This window comes from Lactuca virosa, chromosome 7 (genome assembly GCF_052849685.1).
Source record: "Lactuca virosa cultivar CGN04683 chromosome 7, Lactuca_virosa_CGN04683_v6, whole genome shotgun sequence".
NCBI lineage: Eukaryota > Viridiplantae > Streptophyta > Magnoliopsida > Asterales > Asteraceae > Lactuca > Lactuca virosa.
Genome location: NC_136432.1, coordinates 85,288,753 through 85,314,629, shown reverse-complemented (window position 1 = coordinate 85,314,629; position 25,877 = coordinate 85,288,753). Strand labels below are relative to the sequence as shown.

The following is a 25,877-nucleotide window of genomic DNA, read 5'->3' as shown; positions in this document are numbered from 1 at the left end:
CGCCGACGGAGATGCAGGAATTATCCTCGCAGCTTCAGGAGCTGCTGGGGAATGGGTTTATTAGACCGAGTAGTTCCCCTTGGGGAGCGCCGATCCTTTTTGTCAAGAAAAAGGATGGTTCACACCGGATGTGCATTGATTACCGGGAGTTGAACAAGTTGACGGTCAAGAACCGTTATCCTTTACCGAGGATCGATGACCTGTTCGATCAGTTGCAGGGAGCGTCTTGGTTCTCCAAGATAGACTTGAGGTCGGGATATCATCAGATGAGAGTGCGGGATGAAGATATCCAGAAGACGGCTTTCAGAACTCGTTATGGGCATTACGAGTTCGTGGTGATGCCTTTTGGACTCACCAATGCACCAACAGCGTTCATGGATCTCATGAACTGGGTGTGCAGACCGATGCTGGATCGGTCGGTGATTGTGTTCATTGATGATATTTTGGTGTATTCGAGATCTAGAGAGCAGCACGAGGAGCATCCGAGAGAGATTCTCGGGGTATTGAGGTCGGAGAGGCTTTTCGCCAAATTCTCCAAGTGTGATTTCTGGTTACGAGAGGTCCAGTTCTTGGGGCACCTCGTTAACCAGAATGGGATATTGGTCGATCCGGCCAAGATTGAGGAAGTTATGAGATGGGAGGTGCCGAGATCACCCACCGAGATAAGGAGTTTTCTAGGATTGGCCGGCTATTATCGGAGATTTATCAGGGATTTCTCCAAGATCGCCGTGCCTCTCACCAGGTTGACCCGGAAGGGTGTTGCTTTTTCGTGGGGTCCGGAGCAGCAGACCTCGTTTGAGACACTTCGCCAGAGATTATGCGAAGCCCCTATGTTAGCCCTCCCGGAAGGGATGGAGGATTTTGTGGTATATTGTGACGCATCGATATCAGGGTTGGGTGCAGTACTTATGCAGAGGGGGCATGTGATAGCATATGCATCGAGGCAGCTGAAGCCTCATGAGATGAGGTATCCCACCCACGATATGGAGCTGGGGGCAGTGGTGTTCGCCCTCAAGATCTGGCGTCACTATTTGTATGGGGTTCGGTGTACTATATACACGGACCACAAGAGCTTGAAGTATTTGATGGATCAGCCCAATCTGAATATGCGCCAGAGGAGATGGTTGGACGTGGTAAAGGATTACGATTGTGAGATCCTGTACCACCCGGGCAAAGCTAATGTTGTAGCTGATGCCCTGAGCCGTAGGGCGGAGAGTGCACCGATTCGAGACATTTGTATGCGGTTGACAGTGATGACTCCGGTGTTGGACACCATTCGGGAGGCCCAGGCAGAGGATGTGAGATCGGAGAACCGCAAGAGAGAGCGGGTGATTGGGCAGGTACCTGAATTCGTTACCGATAGCCGCAGGCTTATGACATTTCAGGGTCAGATTTGGGTGTCGTATGCAGGCGGGGTGTGCACCACCTTGATGGAGGAGGCGCATAGATCGAGATTCTCGATCCATCTCGGGGCCACTAAGATGTATTTGGACCTGAAGAAAGATTATTGGTGGCCTTGTATGAAGAGGGATGTAGCATGGTTTGTTGAGAGGTGCTTGACCTGTCGCAGGGTTAAGGCCGAGCACCAGCGTCCGCATGGCAAGTTGCAGCCACTTGAGGTTCCCCAATAGAAGTGGGAACAAATTTCTATGGATTTCATCACCAAATTGCCGAGGACCGTGAGGGGTGTCGATGCAATTTGGGTGATCGTCGACCGGCTGACGAAGAGCGCGCATTTTCTTGCTATCAGTGAGAGCTCTTCTGCTGAGAGGCTGGCAGAGTTGTATGTGAGGGAGGTGGTATCGCGGCATGGAGTGCCGATCTCGATCGTGTCGGATCGAGATGTGCGTTTCACTTCCAGGTTCTGGAAGAAATTCCATGAGGAGTTGGGTACGAAGCTGCATTTCAGTACCGCATACCACCCACAGACGGACGGACATAGCGAGCGGACGATTCAGACGCTCGAGGACATGCTTCGGGCATGTGTGTTGGACTTCGGAGGAAGTTGGGACACGTATTTGCCGTTGGCTGAATTTTCCTATAACAACAGTCACCGTTCGAGCATTGGTATGCCGCCCTTCGAGTTGTTGTATGGGAGGAGGTGTCGGACTCCCATCTGTTGGGGAGAGGTAGGACAGCGAGTGATGGGCAGCACTGAGATAGTGCTTCAGACGTCAGAGCAGATACAACAGGTCAGGCAGAGGTTGTTGACAGCTCAGAGTCGCCAGAAGAGTTACGCGGATAGGCGGCGATCCGAGCTCGAGTTTCAGGTCGGAGACTTCGTGCTCCTGAAAGTGTCTCATTGGAAAGGAGTAATTCGATTCAGGAAGAGGGGCAAGTTGGGGCCTCGATATATTGGGCCATTCAGGGTGACTGCGAGGGTGGGCAGGGTAGCATACCGGTTGGAGCTACCTGCGGAGTTGAGTCAGATACATGATACCTTCCACGTGTCCCAGTTGAGAAAGTGTATGGCCGACGAGTCGGCGGTGGTACCAGTGGAGGATATTCAGGTGGATACGAGCCATAATTATGTTGAGAGGCCAGTCGCGGTGGTGGATCGGAAGATCAAGGTTTTGAGAAACAAGGAAGTGCCACTGGTCCTGGTTCAGTGGCAGCATCGAAAGGGGTCCGAGCTGACTTGGGAGCCGGAGGCGGAGATGCGGAAGCTTCATCCAGAGCTGTTTGTAGAAAGAGACTTCGGGGGCGAAGTCTGATTCTAGTGGGGGAGAATTGTAACATCCGGGTTCCCAGGTATCTTATTTTAAGTATTTATCTTGAGTTTCAAGGAGGGACTCGGCGAGTAGGCGCTCAGACTCGCCGAGTAGGATCGCGAATTCTTGTCTGGATTAATGAGGGACTCGACGAGTCGATGCGTGGACTTGGCGAGTCTGCGCTGTAAAGTGAAACCCTAAATCTCAGGGCCTGAGCCCTATTTAAAGGCCTTTATGGCCTCCATTTGCGGCTACCAGTCCAGAGAGAGATACCCTAGCGATTGTGAGCGAGTTGTGAGAGAGTTTGAGCCTTTTGATCATTTTTGGTGTGATTTTGCAAAGGAGAAAGTGTTTCCAGCAAGGGGAGGTCAAGAGGATTGCATTTCAGTGGGTTTTCGGCTTGGATCTTCAAGTTTGAGGTAGCTATTTGATCCTATCCTTCTGTTTTGCTTAAGGGCATTGAATTTAGGGTTTTCTATACCCTTTTATGGCTTGTTTAGTTGTGTATAGTGTCCCATTGAGTGCTAAACTCTAGATCTGGACCTTTTGAGGTCCAGAGAGCCTGAACCATGCTGCTTTTTGTGGTTCTATGGAGGAAATGGACATAGGTTGCCATGTTAGAAGGGATTTCACCGAAATAAGCCTTGGGAGCATTGTAGGTGTAGCAAGATTCGACCTTTACGTGTTTATTGGTCATGGGGAAGTCAGATCTATAGATTAGAGAAGCAGATCTGACCTCAAGAGGTCAGATGAGTGTTGTCATGGGAGGAACTCGACGAGTCGAGTCGGGTTGCCCCGCGATTCGCGACCGGTGATGACCCGTTGAGTGTAAGGTTGACTCAGCGAGTCGAGTGAGGACCAGGGGGCGAAGAGGACATGCATGGACTCGCCGAGTCACACGAGTGCACTCGGCGAGTCTGGTCAAAGTTTGACCGTTGACTTTTGTTGACTTTTAGGGTTTGGTCAACAATTGGACTTGTGGACCATTGAAGGGTAAAATGGTCTTTTAGCCTTCTTAGAGGATATGGAAGAGACTAGTCTAGCCTGTAAAGCCGTTATTGATTCGAGATAATTGTTTATGTGTTTAGGCGGAGGCTAGATCAGTATACGTGTGCGAGATTATCCGAGATAGTCGAGGTGAGTCTTCTCACTATACTGTACCTAGAGTGGTACCTATGTGTGACCGGAAGGTCTTGTATGCTATGAGATGTATGTGCTATATGCTGTTATGTGATATGTATGTGTTATGTATGTTATGTATGACATGGACCGGAAGGTCAGGAGGTTACGGACCGGAAGGTCGATACGGGTAGGACCGGAAGGTCTACCGGAATTCGGGACGGAAGTCCCCTGAGACATTTGGATCGGAAGATCCTACAGAGTTATGACCTGGAAAGGCGTATGTGTTGTATATGGTATTTTGGGGAACTCACTAAGCATTTATGCTTACAGTTGCTGTGTTATGTGTTTCAGGTACCAGCGAGGATCGCGGGAAGGCGCCGGCATGATCCGTACACACTCATAGAGATTATGTTTTGAGATTCTGGGATTTGTTTGTTATGATAACATTGGACACAGTTGTTTGATATTGTTTTGATGATTGAAAATATGATTTAAAAATGAAAAATTGGTTTTGAAAAATTACGTTGTTACAGATTGTTACCTTGAATCTCTGATTTTAGATGACAAATCCTTGAATCGGTGAATGTGCAGTTTGATTTTTCAGATTTAGTTTTTTTTGTGGGTTTTGGTATCGATGGTATTTGAGAGGGAAAGGGATGGTCTGAATTTGGAACAGAGGTTGAGGGGTGAAGATGTCGGACATAGGGCGGCATTAGGAGCGCCGACAAAGATGGACATGCATGTTGTTGATGATCCAGTGGAGAGGATATGAAAGATCGCTAGGGTCTCTTTTTCGGGCTGTAGTAGCGGCGGCCGGTGTCCCATTTCTAGGTTGTAGCAACGATGACAGAGGGGTGATGATAATAGATGGTCGTCGACCATTGGAAAGAACAAGAAAGCATCATCGATTTGGATTTGCGAGGAGGAAGAGATACAGAGATACATGAGTGTGGAAAACGAGAAGGAGATGAAAAGGGTGAAAGAGGAGGGTTGTGGGGTGGGATGACATTGGGTTTTGTTTATTTAATAATATAAATAAATAAAAAACAATAAATTTAATTGAAAAAGAAATTAACGAGGGCATAATAGTCTTTTTAGGTTAGATAGGGACCAACCGGGAAACAAAAACAAACAGTAGCGACGTTCCGAGTTAGAAAAATAAGTTAGGGACCAAACGCGCAAATTACCCCAAATCACAGGGACCATTCGTGTAATTTACTCTAATTTTTTATTAAAATATAGGATAATGAAGATTTTAAGGAAGAAATTTTTTTACGGCTTAGAATCTACTCTAGTTGTCATGTACGACTGGTCCTTTCCACATGTCCAGCTCAACTCAACGGATCGTCAAAAATTCCAGCTTCGCATTTTAGACTTTTCTTTACTCCCCTGTACCCGCACGCATCCAATCTTTTCTTCTCTTTTTCTATTCTCTCTCTCCCCTTTCTCGGTCGACATTACAAAGGCACGCTAAATTCTCTCTCTCCATCTTTGATCTTTCTCTCTGGCTGTGTACAACTAAACGATCTGTGAAATCTCTGCCAAAATCATAAGTTTTGAGGTCAGTTTCTGGATTCTATTCAGTTTATGTGTTTTTATTAATCATTTGGTCTTCTTATCACTACACATGTATCGGGCGTGGTTAGATCTGTTGTTTATGAAAAAATCTTGATGTTAATTGATGCGCAGCTCGATTTTTATGCTATGTGTTTGTTCAATTCGTCACTTTGTCGGTGATTGATCAATTTGAATTGATTTTTGAAGTGGATCGTGTCAATGTTGATTGACGTTTGTGTTTTTTTAATACAGTTAGGGTTTTGATTGGAGAAATGGGAAGTCGGTTGAAGGAGGATGAGAGGAATGAGAGAACTATACGGAATCTATTGAAACTTCCTGAGAATCGGAGGTGTATTAACTGCAATAGTCTGGTACTGTGTCCACTTGTTTCTACCTTTTTGTCGGATTTTGTACTCTGTTAGATCAATCAGTTATCTAACTTTGATATTAATTTACTTGAATTTTTCTATTCTTGAAGTATGCAGTTTCTTTATATTGGTTATTTGACTGTCCATGCCACAATTGGACTTCAACTTCAAAATTTGGAAAAGATTAAAAACATATATATAGTTGCAGAAGCTTAACTGAGGATAATGTGTAGGTCAGTAGTATATTATCTGTACTCCCAATTCACCATTTAGCATTCTCTCTTTCAAAAGAGTTGCAATTTGCAAAGTGGATGGAGGCGAGTAGCAAATTAGCAATATCTATATGTATTAGAATCTGACTAATTGGGAGTTACTATCAGCAATTGAATCAACTTCTGGATTCTATGTATTTTCTTCAACGTTTAAAGAAAACACATAGGGCTCATTTTAGTTAGTGATTAGTTGTTATCTTTGAAAGAAGTTAGATGATACTAGTTATTTTCTTAAGCTTTCATGATATTAACTTCAATAGTGGTGACACAAGTGGAATTTGGGGATTATAAGATTTTTGGTGATGGTATCAGTATGCTTCTTAAATATATGGACAGCATTATCCATGACTGTTCCCTATTCATACTTCATACTGGTGTCATTGTCATTTGTTCTTAAGAGAGGAAGTTGGATTCTTTGCTAACTGAACGATAAGATATCTCTATATTTCCTTACTTTTCAACTCTTTTGTCTACCAGGACATTGTTAGTCTGTTGCTACTATGATTTTAGCAGTTAGGGGGGTGGAAGCATAATTTCGTTTAAAAAATCATTGCCTTTGTTTCTAAGCTTGGGACTCTGGAGAAATAGAATGATTATTTTTTTTAAGAAGGATTTATCATATTGAAAACGTAATAACTCTAAACTTATAATCAACATTTAGTATCAACTTTTCGACTGAGCTTTATGAGTTCCTTTGCAATGGACCATGCAAGCTTGGATCACATTTAACCATATTCAACAAGATGGGATAAATCCTATGATTTAACTTTATGTAATCAATGTGGCAAATTGATGTGAACATGAAGGTGTGCACTGTAGTTTTTGCCTTTTAGTGATAAGAGTAAAGTCAAGGGGAAAAATAAATAAATTGATGTGGAAATGAATCTATGTATGGGTCATCCAATTAGTGAGCAAAGAAACATAGTACCTCAGTAAATATAATGGAAATTAGGCATGGGGAATCCAATTAGGGCAATTGTCTTATGAAGTTGTTTTGCTCCATTTGCAGGTCTTATTTCTTAAAATATAATTCTTAAACATGAATGTGCTTTAAATTCTAGAAAATGTCACATGCTATTTTGGGTTCTTGATATAATCCACATTTATAGTACAAACCTCAGCCTGGAATAATTTAAAATTGTTTACTCTTGCATTTCTACTAAGCCAATTCTTAGGTGGCGTTTGGTTAGCATAATTAAAGGAATTGGGATGTGAATGAATTGGAATCTGTTATGCGTTTGGTTGACATGGGTTTGTGGGAGAAATGATGGTAATATGTTTTGATTTGATGAATCATGGCTAAAATAAAGAGGAGGTGAGAGGGCATTTTTTCCTTTTTAATAAAACACAAGGAATTGAATCTAAAATCTTTGCCCTTAGCCAAAGAATGACAATTCATTAAAATGCAGAATTTAATGGAATTTAAAAAATTTGAATCCGTTTGCTTGTCTACCAAACACAATTTTATTGGAATTTACATTCCAAAATCCTTTGATATCCGTGAACCAAACACACCCTTAATTTCGGTCATGTTTAGTGACTTTAGTCATTCTTGAAGTTATTTGACGATAAAAGTTAATTCCAAAAGTTAAAATTATGATATTTTTAGTATGTCTCATCATTCATGCTATTTATTTGCTTAATAGGGACCTCAATATGTGTGCACAAGCTTCTGGACATTTGTTTGCACAACTTGCAGTGGCATACAGTAAGTACCAAACCAACTTACTATTGTTGAAAAAGAAGTCCATTTTCATAGAAACTAAAATGGCTATTTAAGCATACATTTCAATTTTCTACAGCCGCGAGTTCACTCACAGGGTAAAATCCGTGTCAATGGCCAAATTTACTACTCAAGAAGTTAGTGCTCTTCAAGGAGGAGGAAATGCGGTAATTTTGCTTTCAATTAGCAATAATTTTACATAAATTACCAAATCTGACCCTTCTTTTATTGCAATATAATAGAGTGCCAAGGAAATATATTTCAAAGAATGGGATGCTCAACGACAATCCTTCCCCGATAGCAGGTTTGTGAATCATGAATGTAATGCAATAACAACCATGTCTTTCTTTCCTTTTTGTAAAGATTCATCATTTTGTCAGTAATGTTGAGAGACTTCGGGACTTTATCAAACATGTTTATGTGGATAGAAGATACTCGGGTGAGAGAAGCTTTGACAAGCCTCCTAGAGCAAAAATGGTAATGCTCACCTAAGGAATGGAATTGGAATGTGATTATTTCTATTGTATTAATGACCAATTTCCTATTATTAGGGGGAAACAACTGAAGACACGTACCAAGGTGGATCGAGAAGCCCGCCCTACGAAAACGAGCGGCGTTACAGCGACCGCCCTAGTCCCGGTGGAAGAAGCGACACGAGTTCCAGAAACAGTTACGATGAAAGACGCAGTCCGGAATACAACAACCAAAGCCAAGATTTCAAAAAAAGTAGCCCTGCGCGTGGTGGTGATGTTGTCAATGACTGGCGTCGGGAAGATAGATTTTCAAAAACTCCAGACATAGGCCGCTCCCCTGATCGCCAAAAAGACATTTCTAGCCCTCCGTTAGTTAGGCCTGTTAGAGAGATACTCGGAGAAAGTGTCTCCCCTTTAAGAGTCATTGAACCTCCTCCCAAAACCAACGGTGGTTCAACTTCATTACAACCACAGAGAACTGCGTCTTCTAGTAGCTTGGCGTCTTCTAATGGGAATCCTCCTGTAACTGAACTAAGAAGAGAAAGTTCTTTGATTGATTTTGATACTGATGATCCTCAACCTACTCCTTCAGTTGCTTCAGTCCCACAAACACACCAAATTCCCCCTTCTGTTCCTGTTTCGTTAAATGACAATTGGGCAAATTTTGACTCAACTCCAACTCCAACTCCAGTGGTAACAAAGCCGATGCCTTCTTCTCAAGCTCCTTCAAGTGGTGCTAACTTGCTTGACATGCTTTCTGAGTTATCAGTTCCTGCATCTGGTAACAACCCACAAATGTCACTTTTTGGCACAAATCCTCCTCCTCCTGCTGCTGCTGTTGCACCACCATCGGCGTTTGCCCCTGGCGGTGGTCCGGCGGCACCATCACCACCACCGTTTGATGCGTTTGGGAACTCTGGTGGTGGACCACAGTGGCAAAATGTGCAGCCTCAGCAAAACGTTATGCAGCCTCCTGCATTGTTTAATCAGGCTCCACCTCCAACTTTAGATTCTCAAGTTACATCTAAACCTGCTGCTAAACAAGAATTACCTGCGGTAATAATGGCGTATGTTTTTGTGGGATTTTAATGTTTTTATTTTTATGGATTTAAATTTTTTAAAGAATTATGTTGTTTGTGTGTGCAGGATTTATTTACTTCAAGTTATTCACCTTTTGGTGGACAGGGTGCTCAAGGTTGGTACCCTGCTCCACAATATGGGATGGGATTCAACATGCAATATAATGTTCCAATGGTATGAGTTATCACACAACCTACCACAACACAACTCATTACTTTTTATATCGACTTTGTTACAATTTTCGATCCTGTGCTTTAGTGGAAATTATGGATTTGGTCCCCAGAGAAGTTTTTTATTTTTTTTTGCTTTCATACCCCGTGTGGTTTCATTTTCGTTTCGAATCTGGTCCTTTCTGATAACACCATGTAGTTAGCACCATTGCTTATAAGTAAAAAAGACTAGTTTACCTTCGCTTATATATATATATATATATATATATATATATATATATATTATCGCGGTTATATTAGTGATGTTGAAGTGGTTCCCACTTCGATAACAATAAATACTAAAATTGATAAAAAAAATAAAAAAGGAAAAGGGTAAACTAGCCTTTTTACATATAATCAATGATGTTAATTACATTGTGTTATTGGAAAGGATCAATTCCGAAACAAACTGAAATCAAACGTAGCATGAAAGCAAAATAAAAAAAAGGAAATTTAGGGGCCAAATCCGTAATTTCCACTATAGTACAAGGACACAATTTGTAGTTTACCGTTTTATATTTGAGATTGTATGTAAATAAATTAACTAATTAAGTGTGTTCTATAATGTAGCAGCAGCAGCAGCCACCAGCATTTGGGCAGCCGCCAAGATCAGCAAATCCATTTGATGTAAATGAATCACCTGCAGTTCAAGCTCCAACAGTAAGCATATATCCTTATTCTTTTGTTTTGCTATTTACAATTTAGATACCAAAAACCATCATTCAATTCTATTTATTTAATGACACATATAATCCTATTTGGTAGATGTTCCCTTCAATGGCTCCGTTGCAAAATGCGTTACCAAACATGGGACCTCCTCCATCAGGCATACAGCAAGCATGGATGCCCCCTCAACCTTCTCATCCTTTAGCAACGCCACCATATGGATCATCAATGCCTTCGGGTACACTCTTTTTTCTTTTGTTTCAATATATATATATATATATATATATATATATATATATATATATATATATATATATATATATATATATATATATATATATATATATATATATATAACAAGGGTATTTTGGTCTTTTAATCAAAAAATGAAGAAAAAGATTGAATTATAGAACCAAACATGTTAAGTTACTATTCTTGATCTGTTAAATGTGATCTCTTGTTTATATTGTGTCAGGCCCATTCATGGGACAACCACCTCCAAACATCCCGTCTCAACCTCAACCTCAATCCAGGTAATTTCTTTTTTTAATATTTATCTCTAGCAGATTAAATAAATAAAGATGAAATAAAGGTATATCTTTAAATAAACATATATGGTATTGCAGGGGACAAGTAGGAAATTTTGGATACGACCTCACTTCTTTGGGTTCCATGAATAATCCCAATCAGCAACAACAAAGTGGATTATACACACAAACACCAACACCAACACCAACACCAAACACCTTCTCTTCTAACCCATTTGGGTGATTAAAACCACGAAAAAAAAGAAAATCCTGAATATAAATTGGTAATGAATCAAGGAAGGAGCATTGCATTGCATCATCTGATTGCTTACTCCTGAATCATCAAAGGGAACAAAATTCCTTTGTAGATTGATTGTGTTGATCGAAATTTAGGTTGGGTTATCTATGTAAAAACAGTGTTTTTGTTGTAAGAAAAGAAAAGGGATGTGGGGGAGGAGGATGGTTTTGGTGAACTTTTTTGTTTTGGGTGATTTTTGTTTGCTTCTTTTTTTATTATATATTGTATTATTGTTATTAGCCTTGATTTATATTAATTATTGTTTTTTTTTCTTTTGTTGGGATTTGTATTGTTTTTTTTTTTTTTTGATTTTGTTTTGGTGTTATGTTGTAGAGATCCAAGGTATACTTTTATCATGAATACCTTTACATGTTATATTCAAAGTATGTTCCTATGTTAGATACCGAGTAAATGCTTGAAGACTGTAAAAAGTTTTATCGGATGTAATATGAATCAAGTGGTTGGTATTTTTACTTTTAATTAGGATTCAGTTACTACAAGGGCATCCAAATTTGTGTTATATCAACCTTAATTGAACTTTTTATGAAGTTAAAACATATTTTTGGTGATGGATTGCAAGAGCAAGTTTGGATGGTTTGTGCATGATAATAAGGGTGAGCTAGGTTTTGGAACCGGACCAAACTGGAATCGATGAACAGAGAACTGCCTTTATAGATAGGGGGGAACTGAAAATCCAACTGAATTACATATTCGGTTTCCCATTGGATTTGGGTTGGTTTAGTTCCAATGAGTAATTTGCTTACTCTTAGTTGCTACGGTCTGGAACCAAAATCGAAAAACCGAGGACTGACTTTATTGAAATAGAAAAATCAATAACTAAACCGAACTACATATTCGGTTCTGGTTCAGTTCATTTCCAATGCATGTTTTGCTTACTCCTAGATGTTATGGATATGGAGGAACAAATAACTGAAATAAAGTACATATTTAGGTTCCAATAAGATGAGGTTCAGTTCCAGTGAGTATTTTGCTAACTCGGTTTATGGATATGGAGGAATAGGGAGTCGAACCAAACGAATTACATATTCAGTTTCCAATGGCATCTGTTTCAATTCGGTTCCAACAACTATTTTGTTGATCCCTATGCAGTACTCCACATTAAGAAAATGCAAAATGGTTGGATTTCTTCAACCTACGTTATGTTTGACGGGCTAACTGAATAGCTAGATGATAGCTGATAAACTAACCGATAAAAATTGACCTTTAGAAAACTAACAACTAAGCTAGCTGAAATAACTAACATAAAAGGGTATATATAGAAGACTGAGTTTACTAATAATTAATAAACATATATTTGAGAGATTTTTGGAAATGTTCAATAAGCTCGTTGCAATACCAGTTTGAATGACTTTTTAAAAAGCTAGAAAAATGACAATTTTTAATAGCTCGAAAAATAATTGAAAACAATCGTGAGAGTTTTAATATTCTTGTCATAGAAGACTTTCTTATATTTGTTTTAACAACAGACAGACATTTAATCATATTGTTAGACTTAATGATTTATTTTAGTGAATACAAATTGCTTAGTCTTGTATTAACCACATTTAAACATCAAATTGGTGTACTCGTGTCGTATATTTGTGTCAGACACGAATTTATACAACATAATTTGTAAAACGTGTCTAGATGTGAAATACGAACACGACACACAATTAATTCGTGTGGCGCGTGACACAACACAAATATGACACATTTTTAACTGTGATACAGAAACACAGATTTACACAAATTTATACATGAAACACGAATGCTATATTTTAGAAAGTAGCATGCTATATTTCAAAAATATATTTAAAAAATGAAAGTACATTGCTAAAACAAGCTTAATTAAGAAAGTAGCATGCTATATTTCACTAAATTATTTGTGACTTATATGTGTTGTGTCTAACATGAAAATTATTTGTGTCTTATATGTGTTTAAACAGGTAAATCCGTGTTTGACCCGTGTAATACATGAAACATGAATTTGAAATTCGTGTCAACACAAATAGAGACAAAATACGAATTTGCAAAACACATATGCAGAAAACACGTATCGTGTTCGTGTCATTCGTATGAAGAAGCTCTCAAGATTTCTTCTAAAAATAGCTCTGATCTTGAAATGACATCATACAAATTTCAACATGAACCGGAAATGAAGATTGCAGAATTGAGTTTACAAAAGAAGGAGAAGGTAGCCATAAAATGTGAGTATGTAAAATCATCATCCTCAGAAATTAAAATGCTGGCAGAAAATGTTGATGATATCTTATAAACAAAAGAGTCAGCTGAGGAGCAATTGGGGGAGACAAAGAAGGCAAAAGAGATTCTGGAATTAGAAATTCTTGAATTGGAAACCGATCTTGATGAACTGAACGCTTTAATAGAATCATTGAACGGAGATTTGAAAACTGTTACTTTTGAAAGAGGTGACAACATAAGTATTGATACTCAAGAAGAAAAATGGAGGGCACAAGCATGATCACATGTCAGTTACTAATATCTCAACATATAGTAGGTTCGATGAACATAGAACATATCCAGCCGTTAGTCTGGTTTTGTTGGCAATTCAAACCACCAGCTTATACAATGTGAAACTTTTACCCCTCTAATTATATACATGTTATTTTTCTTTCTTGTTTATAATCGTTATTTCATGAGTCCCACAAGAGGTGGTCATTTCTGTTCTAATGAAACTCGCGGGAGGATGCCCATCATTGGCTGATCAACTCAATGATAAAGCATTTGCAAGTCCCGTTAGATGGTATATAAGTTAATTTAAAACATTATTAATTAAGACAATTATGCCCTTCTTTATGTTTTTTTTGGTTTGTTTGGTATGGTGAATGGAATCACAAAGGAATGGAATCATAAAGGAATGGAATGAACAAAGGAATGGAATGGGTCATTACTTTCCCGTATCATGTTTGGTTGGCTGAAAGGAATAAAATGAGTAACTCAAACATGTTGTTTGTTGTGTATATTTAGAAAGTTAAATGAATTAATTTGATAAATAAAGAAAAATGTTATTTTATAGAAAGTTCTTTAATCAAACAAAGAGATATTTCTAAATTAATTACATATTTAGCTGTTAAAACTAGAACGATAATAATAATTATAAATATTTAGTAGTTCGATATACGAGGTTACCCATTCAGTTGCACATGGACATTTGCAATGTATCCACTGTGGCGCAATAGAAGGCACCGGGTACTCTCTTTTTAACTCTACCTTGACATAATGATTACCATAGATAAGGCTAATTGCAATAGCAATGCGTTTATGAATTGGTGGTGGAGTGGATAAATACCACCATGATTGCATACATGATTAATTTTTTTGTCCTAATATTTCTACTAGATATTTTTTTAAAAGGACAATTGAATTTTTTATGTCCAAGTGGATATATTATATATATATATATATATATATATATATATATATATATATATATATATATATATATATATATATAGGCTTAGGTTATTCTATTCTAACTAATTATTGTGCGGATATCGTATGCTATGAGAATGATAAAGAAAATATGTTGTTTGATAATATAAATACGTTCAATCTTACATAACTATTTTCATTAACACACATTCTCACTAATTAAATCGTCTATAAGGTTGTTATACACTTATTATTATTCTTCTCATTTCTGTCAGAATGTTTGTCAGAATGTTTATTGGGTCGTATTCTGTCAGAATTAAAATGAGTGAAAAACGATGTGTGAGAACAAAAATAAATAATAATTAGCGAGAATGCATGAAAATGACGATATTTTTGTAAGGTTGAACGTATTCGCATTGCTAAACAACTTATTCTCTTAGTAATTCTCATAGCATACGATATCCGCACAATAACTAGTTAGAATACTTGAACCTAGCTCTCTCTCTCTCTCTCTCTCTCTATATATATATATATATATATATATATATATATATATATATATATATATATATACTTTTATAAATACCTCAATGATTGCATACAAGATTAACTTTAATTAAGAGCCCACTTGTTCTCATCTTTCTCTTTCTTATGATAATTAATAGCCAAACGCACGTCACATCTTTTGCACCCAAGCTATTAAATTGCCACAAGATTTGAACACCGACTTGTTTTGGTTAAAAACTTACAATGCTACTTAACGATTCATGAAGATAAAATATATGTTAATACCATATTTATTGAAAATTTTGACGTGTTGTTGACAGCTTCACCTCCTTCGTTTCGTTGAAAACTCGTCATTTATATTGATCAAAAATGTTATCGAAGTTCTATAGGAGTACTGGAGTAGTAATTGAGATTTATAAAAGAGTTGAGTAATGAAAATTGTAGATGTGTAGTACTTGACATTTATATAGAGATGTATTGATTTTTGAAATTTGTAAAAGTTATAGAGGAAGTGACGTATTATTCTTTCAAATTGCAATTTGTACAAAAAGTGATGAATTATTTTTTGAACTTTGTAAGTTATAGATGAAGTGATATGTTATTTCTTCAAGTTGCAAGTTATAATAAAAGTGATGATTTTTTTTTTTAATTTATAAAATTTTTATGGAGAAAGTGATGAGTGTTTTTTTTTTTTAAAACTTTTTTTTTAATTTTTAATTTTTAATTTTCCAAGTTATAGAAAATAATAAATTACTGTATAAAAACAAAAACATTTAAGTTAATTTAATAAATAAAAGGCTATATTAAAATAAAAACTATTGTTGATGGAATAAAAATTAAATATCTTTATTAAACTATGTCAAATAAAAAAAAAGATGCAATTTAGGTGAATAGTGATGAGACAAAAAGCAAAAAATCCTTTTTAATATAGCTTTTGTATTTCTCAAAAATTGATATTGATTGAGATAATAAGTTGAATGTTAGATTTGTTGTTTGATTTTTTATAAAGTTTTAATTTCCTAAAAGATAGTATCATAATTTTATTAGAATCGTTATTGAGCTTTTCAGTAAATTTTCGTGTTTTTGTTAAAACTGATGTATTGTGCTTGATAATCAAATATAAGGGGAAAATACAAATCTAGCCAAAATCCTTAATTACTTAACAAAAATTAGCCAAAAAAAACCACTTAGCCAAAAATAGCCCACAAAAGAATAGTCAACTGTAGGTTGACTACTGTTTCGCCAAATCGTCTACTGTTTCGTTTTTGTATAATTTTTTTTTTTCATTTTTAGGATACAAAACCGTAGGTTTTTTTTAAAACCTACGGTTTCCCCAAAACAGTAGTTAAAACCCCCAAAACAGTAGATTTAAAAGAAAAAAAAAAACGTATTTTTTCACCCAAAACCGTAGCTACGGTTTGGGAAACCGTAGGTTTCGAGAGGAAACCGTAGGTTTTAAAAAACCTACGGTTTTGTATCATAAAAATGAATTTTTTTTATACAAAACATGAAACAGTAGACGATTTGGCGAAACAGTAGACGAATATCGAAACCTACGGTTTCGTGGGCTATAATTGGACATTTACTAATTTTTGGCTATAAATTGCTAATGACTTCCTTAATTTGGCTAGATTAGTAATTGTCCCCAAATATAATTGATTTTCTGATAATTTAAAGTTAATTATATATTTGAATAATTTTTTTACTTATAAATTATATTAAACCTTGGGGGCAAAGAGGTTTAACAAACAAATAATTCCATTATTATATACATGTATTAGAACACCAAAAATCAGGGGGCTATCTAGCCTTCTCATTGCCCTGTTCTAATTGTCTTTTGTCTTTTGTCCTTCGCCGTCACCTCCACCTCCACCGCCACCATCAACACCAACACCACCACCCCCATTGCCGCTACCACCAACACCAACATGACCGGTCTTTTTTTTATGAACACTTACGAAAACTAACAATTTTTTAATAAGGATTAAAGACGTGGAAAAGAAGACTTTTGAACCATAACAGAACCAGAAAACATTTTACCTCTTAAAAACAATCTCCACCTTAGAAACAAGAGCAACCACCATAAGGTGTGAAGCCACAGCGGAGAATTGCTGTTATTGTTGTAAAAAGTAAAAACACTTCCCACATAATGCAATAGTTTACAGGTAAAAGAAAAAGGAGAGGCCATAACAATATTAGAACTTATGGGTAATAAGGGTCTCCCTCGAAAAAGACCTCTTGATGTGGAACATTAATGCCAACGAACTTGACATGTATGTCATAGTTTCCCATTGCATGTTGCGTTTCTTGAATTTTATTAACAGACTTAAGCAGTGCAAAATTCGGGTCAGAAATCTCGATATGCTCGAGTGTGGAGATGTTTCCTATTTCTAGTGGGATTCCCCTAAGATTATTGCAACTTCTCACCTCCAGTTTCCTGAGCTGGGGGAAGTTGAAGGTAGAGACTTTCCACATTACCATGTCCAGCCCCTGTAACTTTAGGAATTTTAGTTGGTGAAACTCCTCATCACCAGTATCCCACACGTTTCCCACGAATGAAGAGTCTAGTAATTTGAGAACCTCAAGTTTGGGTAGCTGTTGAATTGTTGATATCCAACCCCAAGGCATATGTAACCCCATTAAGGTCAGCTTTTTCAAGGTTTTTGGCAACACAAACTGATTCACTCGAAGGTATGGGCTATCTAAAAACGGCTTCACATTCAAAGATTCAAGATGAGATAACAAGGCAAAGTTAAAGATTGTGTGAGAAACAGAACATCCAAGCTTCTTGATATTGGGAAAAGATTGCAGCAAAGTTTGATCTCCATCACCTAAACCGAGCCTGGAAATGGTATGCAGGTTGAATAATACAGGATACCTTTCATGGGAAACCAGAGCGATGACCCTTTCACTCCATAAATACCTCAGATTCGTCATATTACCCATATTACATGGTGAATACAATGAATCTTGATACTTTCCTTTAACAATGAGAGTTTGAAGCCTCAAGAGAGTGGCCTCCGAGAATGAGACCTCACAGTAGCTTAACCAAACTGCTAAGTAACGTAAATGAATTAGTATTGGTATGTCGCTGAAATCAGACATTCTAATATTTAGCAGATCCAACACCCTAAGAAGCAAAAACGAAGGAACCCATCTTCTACTCACATAATCCAATGCTCGAATGCTAGGAAAACACAAAACTGATCTTGTGGGTGCAATAGAACCATGTGAATAAATCTCAGATAGAAGTTTATAATCTGTGAAGAGACGCTGTTGCTTCTCTCTACTAGATCGATCTGGCATACCTAGTTTGTAGTAGAACTTCTCTTCAGCAGCTTTTATCAAGCATAGCTCCCTCAAAAGATCATGCAGACGACATGATTTGATTCCACCATCAGACCTTCTATTGACAACAATCAACAGATTTCTATCAACAAGATCCGTTAGGTAATCTTCAGCTTGTTCCTCAAACCCACTTTCAGCTGTTTCTTTAATAAACCCTTCAGCCATCCATAGGCGGATCAGTCTCTGTACTTGGATTTCATTGTCCTCCGGAAACCCGCCGACATAAAGAAAGCAGTTTTTCAAATGACGAGGTAGATGATCATAACTCAGAGCTAGGGTATCTAAGCAACCATTGGGGTCATCAATAATGTATGAACTCACATTCCTTGCAACTCTATCCCACAGATCTTCGTTCTTCTTTGCCTTCTCAAGAAGTCCTGCTATCACAACTAATGCAAGTGGCAATCCTTTGCACATTGCAGCTATACGCTTCCCTGTGTCGATCAAATTTCTAGGGCATTCATATCCCCTAAAAGTCCTGATACGCAACAACTCCCAGCTTTTGTCTTGAGATAAATACTGTAGGTTGTGAGTCAAACCTCCTGGGTTTGTAGTTGCATGCGAAGCGACTTCTGCAAGGCGAGTGGTTAGAAGAACTCTACTACCAGTATTATCATCTGGAAAATATAGTCTCAGATCATCCCAAGCCTTGGAACTCCATATATCATCAAGGACAATCAAATATTTTCTACCCTTTAGGCTCCTGTACACCATTTCACAAACTTTTCCTTCAGTGGTATCTTCATGAACGGATTTGCCTATTGATGCCAATATTCCTATTAACACATCTCGCGTTGCATATTCTTCAGAAACAGTAACCCACCCACGTACATCAAAATAATACTCAACATACTCATCATTGTATACTTTCGTAGCCAAAGTAGTCTTACCTAGTCCACCCATGCCTACAATCGAGATGATGTCTAACTGCTTTCGGTCTCCAGCAAGCCTCTCCATTATTAACAATGCATCTTCATCAAAGCCCACAATGACTTGTTCACTTTCTGTTGCACTCTGGCCCACTCTTGCTGTAGTTTTGCTGGACGAAGCTTCAGGAACATGTCGGGTTGCACTTTGAGACTCCAGAAGGTGCTGGTGCTGGATATTATTATTCTTGACGGAGTTTCCCTTCTGAATCTTCCTGATTTTACAACTCAACTCATGTCTGATAGACTTCAGGTCTTTCATAACATGCGTAAGGTTAAGGGAGCAATCAAGGAAATTAGAATTAGATTGACCCTTAACAGTAAAGATCTTATTGATCTTGAGGAGGGCAGAGGATATGAAGTTTTTTCCCACTAACCCATCGAATCTTTTCGATTTTTGAACATCGTCAATCTCCTTGAGGTAGGCAGAGTAGATGAACTTATCAATGGCATTTTCAGCCTCGTGTAACCCATTTATAAGTCTCCGTTTCCAGTTTTCCATATCCTCGGCCTCATGGAGTTGTTCTTCTTCGGTGTTCGTGTTGTTAAGACCGGATCCAATCAGGTCCTCGAGCATCTTATAAAGCAATTCGATTTCAGGCTTTTTTGCTTTGATTAATTCATTGCTGCTAATCAATTTATTACTGTCATCGTAAAGTAACTGCTCCAAGTTCTCCATGAACACATCCAGATCCGTGGTCGTCATCTCTCAACTCTCAAGTCAACTCTACTGGAAAAAGAAAGAAAAGTGGAGACTTGGTTGATTTCAATCACGTTGGGAGCGTAGGGACGGTGGTCGCATTTCTTCCGAATGATGGTCAACTTTATTTATTTATTATTATTAGTTTTTGAGTAATTATATGTTTGGTCCATAAATTACACAAATAGTCCCTCGTGCACATGCGAGAAAACATGTTTAGTTCATATTTTCAAAATTTAACTCGGACCATCCATTGTTTGCATAAAACTTGCACTTTTCGTCCCTGATATACGTTTTTGTTGCGCAACTAGTCCATGACAGATCTAAAATGACCATAATGTCATCTGTCTATATTTTTTCCAATTAATTTAATGTTATTATTATTATTATTATTATTATTTTTTATTTTTTTAATTAAAAAAAGAAATATGGCCTCACCTTTTTAAAACTCTTAATTTAATCTCTCTCTCTCTCTCTCTCTCTCTCTCTCTCTCTCTCTCGATACCATCACCGAGAATATTCACCACCACTCCTCCCTCATTCACTTACCCAACCCATCTATCCACTTTAGTGTGTTACTGGTCGGAGAGTATAAGATGCACAAAACATATAAACACACACACACACACACTCAATAACTCGATGAGATTGGAAAAGAAGACCAAGAACTCGCCGATCACCCCTACCACCACTTACCACAACATATCCATCAGAAATCGCCAGTCCACTAAAAACCATTGGCCACCGCTGCTCCATCGCTGCCTCTCACCCACTACCATTTGTCTCCTTCTTTTACCATCTAAACTTCTCGGATGATCTACCCTCTTTTTGAAGATTAGATCTGAGTGGTAAGGTAGAAGGTGGGAGAGGAGAAGACAACCGGAGTGCAAAATCAATACCCTCTCTTCGGAATAATTAGAGGCGGCTAGGGTTTAGTCATCGCCAATTTTCATGCTAAGTGCAGATCTGTAACCCAACGCAGCCGCCAGAGACCTCTCGACCACCACCGACCGCTTCTGATTGATCCACCAGACCATCCGGCGAGCACGATAACCAATGATTTCTAAGAATGACTTCCGGCGGCCACACAAGAGGTCTCGTCACCGCCTTGGTTATTTGCAACCAAACTCCCACCTCCTTCTCATTCGTTTTTCCCCACGATTGCACCCTATATCTAACTGTTTAGAAGAAATCAAAGCAATATCTAACTTATTAGGCTTCAAATCAGAAGAAATCAAACTTGCATTAGAAGTTTTTTTTCCCATACGAGAGGTTCTTCTACATATTCATACGAAGATATAATTAGATTTTTGGTTTTTTTTTTCTATTTATGTATGTGTGTTAGTTTATGTAAGTAATTTTTGGATTTGATTTCATAAATGGATTTGATGTCTTGAATGGAGTTTTGTGTTAGAATTTTTTCTGGATTAGAACATGGATTCTGTTTTCTCTGGTGACAGATTTAGCGGTTGTGGTAGCCGGAGGTTAGTGGTGGTGGTGGTGGTCGGAGGCTAGTGGTGGTGGTGATGGTCGGAGGTGATTATCCGATAGCCAAATACCATGAAATTAATAAATAATTTCTTAATGGATTAATAACTAGATAAATTAAAAAAATAAATAAATAAGGACAAAACGGTCTTTTTATGTCATGAGGGATGAAATGTGAAAGTTTTAAACATACGAGAGACGATCCGAGTTAATTTTTGAAAATAGGGACTAAACACGCTTTTTGGCATGTGCACGAGGGACGATTGGTGTAATTTACCCTAATGTTTTTGTTTCACATTTCCCTTGGTCCATATAACATCCAATGGTCCATATAACATCCAAAAATTTAAGACCAAAAATTTCATTTTTAATTATGTTATTATAAAACTAATAGTATATAAACGTCCATCGTGTCATCCCATATCAAAACCATTGTGTCAATAATCAAACACGTCATAATGAAACAATATCAGAGTATAATCCCAAAGATCTCATGTGCGGAAAATCATAGTGATTCGCTGCGATCATGCCGACTCCTTTCCTTTTGAAGAAGACGTACCTGAAACCAAAACTGAAAACTGTAAGCACGAAGCTTAGTGAGTTCCCCCCATAATACCACATACCATACACATAACATATTGTCAGGCATACCGGGGTGCCGAACCTACCCCTGTCAGGCATATCTGGGTGCCCGACCTACCCTGTTGAGCATACCTGGGTGCTCAACCTACCCAATGTCAGGCATACCGGGGTTCTCGACCTACCCCTTGTCTGGCATATCTGGGTGCCCGACCTACCCTCCGGTATATTTCAACCGGTTACGGGGACTATTTCATCCCTACCAATACTATATAATACCATATCATAACATACTCATATTGTCAGGCATACCGGGGTGCCCGACCTACCCCTGTCAAACATATATGGGTGTCCGACCTACCCTGCCAAGCATATCTGGGTGCTCACCAAAGCCCAATTGAAAGTCCATATACTTGTTCTTGGATGGCCCATCAATAACCCAATCACCAAAGCCCAATTGAAAGTCCCAACTCAAGGCCCAAGCAAAATTAGGGTTTTCACATAAAATGACGGTTAGGGTTAAGTGTTCATACTTAACCTATTAAGGACTTAATCCATTAAGTCCATCACTCTACTAGGTCAAACATACAATGTGGTCAGGATTAATTCATAATTCCAATCCAGTGGTCCAAACATGCGGGTCCCGACAATTCTAAATTAACATATCCAAAATTAGGGTTTTCTAAACCCTAATTAGGGTTTTCTAAACCCTAATTAGGGTTTTCTAAACCCTAATTAGGGTTTCCAACCCAATTGCGATCCAATTAGTTCATTTGTTAAGCTTTTAGGTTAATTAATTGTTAATTAAGTTGGGCATCACCCACTACCACCTCGGGTAGTGGTGGTCAATGGCAGCTCACGGCGGCGGCCACCACCTCGCGGTGGTGGTGGTTATGATTCTAAACGAAAACATGTTCAAACATCTAAACTAGCAATCCAATCACACAATGCACACCGCCACCCAACATGGCAGCTGGTAGCGGTGGCTTTCCTTCGGGTTTTCCGGCCATTCAATACATTATACATCATAATATCCCAAATAACACACACACCCAATATAACACACACACACTTTTCCCGGAATAGGAACATAGCCACCCACCTGGTGGCGTACGACGACGACGACGATACGAACGGCCGCTGGAGCGGCGATGGTGGTCGTGGCGGGGATGTAGAAACATGAGAACGGGGGAGGGGAACGAACATAGACCACCACGAAAACCAACAATGCTAGCCGCCGGCGTTTACGGCGACTTCGTCTTCAACGGAGGAGAAGAAGAAAAATATGGCGACTCGCGACTGCACACAACATCACCGGCAGCAGGGGTTGTTGGGATGGCATCCGATAGTGAGGTTGTAGGTGGAGGAATGACGACTCTTCGTCTTCATTGGCAGCCGAACAACGACGGGAGTGGCGACGGTGGCATCTTGGTGATTCTCCGACTTCAACAGGCGAAGAAGCGGCAGTTGGTGGTTGGGGTCATAAGGTTGGCGACTAAAGGTTAAGGTAGGGTTAGGGTTATGGGAGCATGGATGACGGGTTATATATTTCCGTCCAATGATCAAACTTCAGCCATGTTAACATTTTTAGTCCCCCCTCCTCTCATTCTTTTCAACTTAAGTCCCAATAATTACCATGCAGCCCCTGTCTTCATAAATATTTACAAACTGAATCCGGATTTTACCTTTTATCCCTAGCCTCTAAAAATCCTTTCATAACTAGTCCACTATTTTACTAAACACCCCTTGACTTCTGAAAATCTTTACAAAATAACTCCCAGAATTACATTTTAACCCCCGAAAATCCAAATTATATTATTTGGCTCCCCAAAACCATCACCCCGCTAAATATTATGGATTTTAGGACTACTATTGAAACATCAAAAAAATATGGTCCGAAAATTTCGGTTTAAATCATTAATAAAAACCATAATTATCAACCATTTCATTCATAAACAAAAAATTGTTATATCAAATTAGAGTATTATCTCAAAACATGTTCTTTTTATCTGAGTAAACATCCCAGGCTAAAACTTCTTGGTGTGTGCCATGCAGTCATCCCGAGCTCTTCCCTCCGCTACTGGAAGTACCTGAAACCAAAACTGAAAACTGTAAACACGAAGCTTAGTGACTTCCCTAACCTACCACATACCATACACATAATCATATACTGCAAACATTGGGCCTAGCCCGCTACATCGGGCCCCGCCCGGTATCGGACGAATCTGGAATCAGGCCCTGCATGGCATCGAGCCCCGCTCGGTATACAGATCTGTTTCTACTAGGCCCCGCCTTTCGGGCCCTGCCCGCTATACATATACAAGCAATAACATGTAATCATGCTAATACATAACAAACAATCACAATACTATAACTGCTAGTCTCAAGGCCCCGCCCCTACTCTGCTACAAATGAGATATGGAACCCTGTCCACACTCACCTAGTGATGAGATATGGGCCCCCGCCCACACTCATCCCCCTACCAGGCACATACAAGTATCAAAAAGACAACAAGGATAACTAAACATACACTACTGCCTCGGGTACCACCCGACATCGAACCGTAGCTCGGAAACATACCTATAATCCTTCCTCGGGCCTCGCCCGACATCGGACCGAAATCTGGAACATATAAACTGATGGGTTTTGAGCATTCTAACACTTCCTAAGTGTACATGCAACCCTAATAACCTTGGATCTATGTTTGTCTAATAATCATGCAAAGTTGAATTCCAAGGTTATATTCCTATCTAGCATACATGGGGAACATTTTTAACTTGAATGAAAGATAGAATAACTTACCTTGTTGTTGATTATGATCCTTGAAACCTTATGAGCCTAGCACCCCAAGTGTGATGCCTCAAATGCTTCACACAACACCAAATGCAAAGGAGTAAACTTTGAGAGAATCTTACACTTGCAAAATCGGCTCTAGCCCTCTTGTTTCTTATGTGTAGCCAATTTTGGTGGAGAATGGGTTTCTTATATAGTGTTGACACATCTAGGGTTACACCATGTAAACCCTAATGTGTCATGACTCTTCATTTCCATGACCCATGGGTTTGTAACTCCCATGGAGCATCCTATGGGTGGAACCCAACTTGATAATCCATGGAGCCTCTTAGCCCACTATATAAGATATGGAAGATTTACATAATCTACCCATATATTTAATTAGTTATCTTTTGATCACTTAATTAATTCTAAATTAATTCTTGATCAAACTAATTAAATAATATTATTAATATATTAGAACTTATAATATATTAATAAACCATAAGTGTTATTTCTCTCATTTTAGTTTATCCAATTGCATGGTGCCATGCAACCCAAATGGACCATGCCGGGTCGGGTCAAGTACATACCAAAAATAGTTATGGACTTAGACACCTTATCCAACATAAACTGCATCGGGCTAACCCCGACATCGGGTCTAAATCCGGTATACACTAACATACATAAACGATCCGGCATTGGTGCCTTAGACCCGTTCCTACTGGAGAAAACTCACCTCACAAGCTGACTGTAGAATCCTGCGAATCACCCCTCACTGCTAGCTGGTAGATCCTCGAACTGCTAATCACTCGACTCCTCGAGCTATCAATTACCAAAATGACACTTATACCAAAATACCCTCCAAAAGTTAAACTAAGTCAACCTTGGTCAAAGTCAAATTCAACGGTCAATGGTCAAAGTCAACGCTCCGAGTTGACTCAACTCGCCGAGTTGCTCCATCAACTCGTCGAGTGCTAAAACTCCGAGCACTGAAATCGCGAACCAACTCTTCGAGTCAGCCCCTGACTCGGCGAGTTCCCTGGCTACCCCTGGTCGCGATTTATCGAATATACTCGTCGATTCAGTCCTCAGACTCGCCGAGTTCTCGCATAAACAGAAATGGGACAACTCGCTTCGACTCGTCGAGTCCCTCCC

At 38.8% G+C, this 25,877-nt stretch overlaps 2 protein-coding genes across 3 annotated transcripts; one reads left to right on the top strand and one right to left on the bottom strand.

The window, feature by feature from the left end:
- Positions 1-5,243: 5,243 nt before the first annotated feature.
- Positions 5,244-11,278, top strand: NIG (NSP (nuclear shuttle protein)-interacting GTPase). 2 transcript variants are annotated; one of them, XM_079059323.1, is made up of 12 exons: positions 5,244-5,394; positions 5,643-5,761; positions 7,677-7,738; positions 7,833-7,920; positions 7,996-8,057; positions 8,134-8,230; positions 8,305-9,282; positions 9,373-9,480; positions 10,089-10,175; positions 10,281-10,419; positions 10,657-10,714; positions 10,808-11,278. In XM_079059323.1, the coding sequence occupies exons 2-12, from the start codon at positions 5,663-5,665 to the stop codon at positions 10,950-10,952; spliced, it is 1,923 nt and encodes a 640-aa protein (XP_078915449.1). In that variant the 5' UTR covers positions 5,244-5,394; positions 5,643-5,662; the 3' UTR covers positions 10,953-11,278. The 2 variants fall into 2 exon arrangements, with proteins under 2 accessions (XP_078915449.1, XP_078915448.1); XM_079059322.1 differs by having other exon boundaries at positions 5,245-5,394; positions 10,086-10,175.
- Positions 11,279-16,899: 5,621 nt separating this feature from the next.
- On the bottom strand, positions 16,900-19,970 carry LOC145125569 (putative late blight resistance protein homolog R1A-3). The gene has a single exon (XM_079061015.1). It carries the CDS (start codon positions 19,884-19,886, stop codon positions 17,109-17,111), a length of 2,778 nt encoding a protein of 925 aa, XP_078917141.1. The 5' UTR covers positions 19,887-19,970; the 3' UTR covers positions 16,900-17,108.
- Positions 19,971-25,877: the final 5,907 nt, after the last annotated feature.

Coding starts and splice junctions, on each gene's coding strand:
- NIG (XM_079059322.1), top strand. CDS start 5,663: ATGGGAAGTCGGTTGAAGGAGGATGAGAGGAATGAGAGAACTATACGG. Junction 10,176..10,280: donor CTGCAGTTCAAGCTCCAACA/GTAAGCATATAT, acceptor CCTATTTGGTAG/ATGTTCCCTTCAATGGCTCC. Junction 10,420..10,656: donor TGGATCATCAATGCCTTCGG/GTACACTCTTTT, acceptor ATATTGTGTCAG/GCCCATTCATGGGACAACCA.
- LOC145125569 (XM_079061015.1), bottom strand. CDS start 19,886: ATGACGACCACGGATCTGGATGTGTTCATGGAGAACTTGGAGCAGTTA.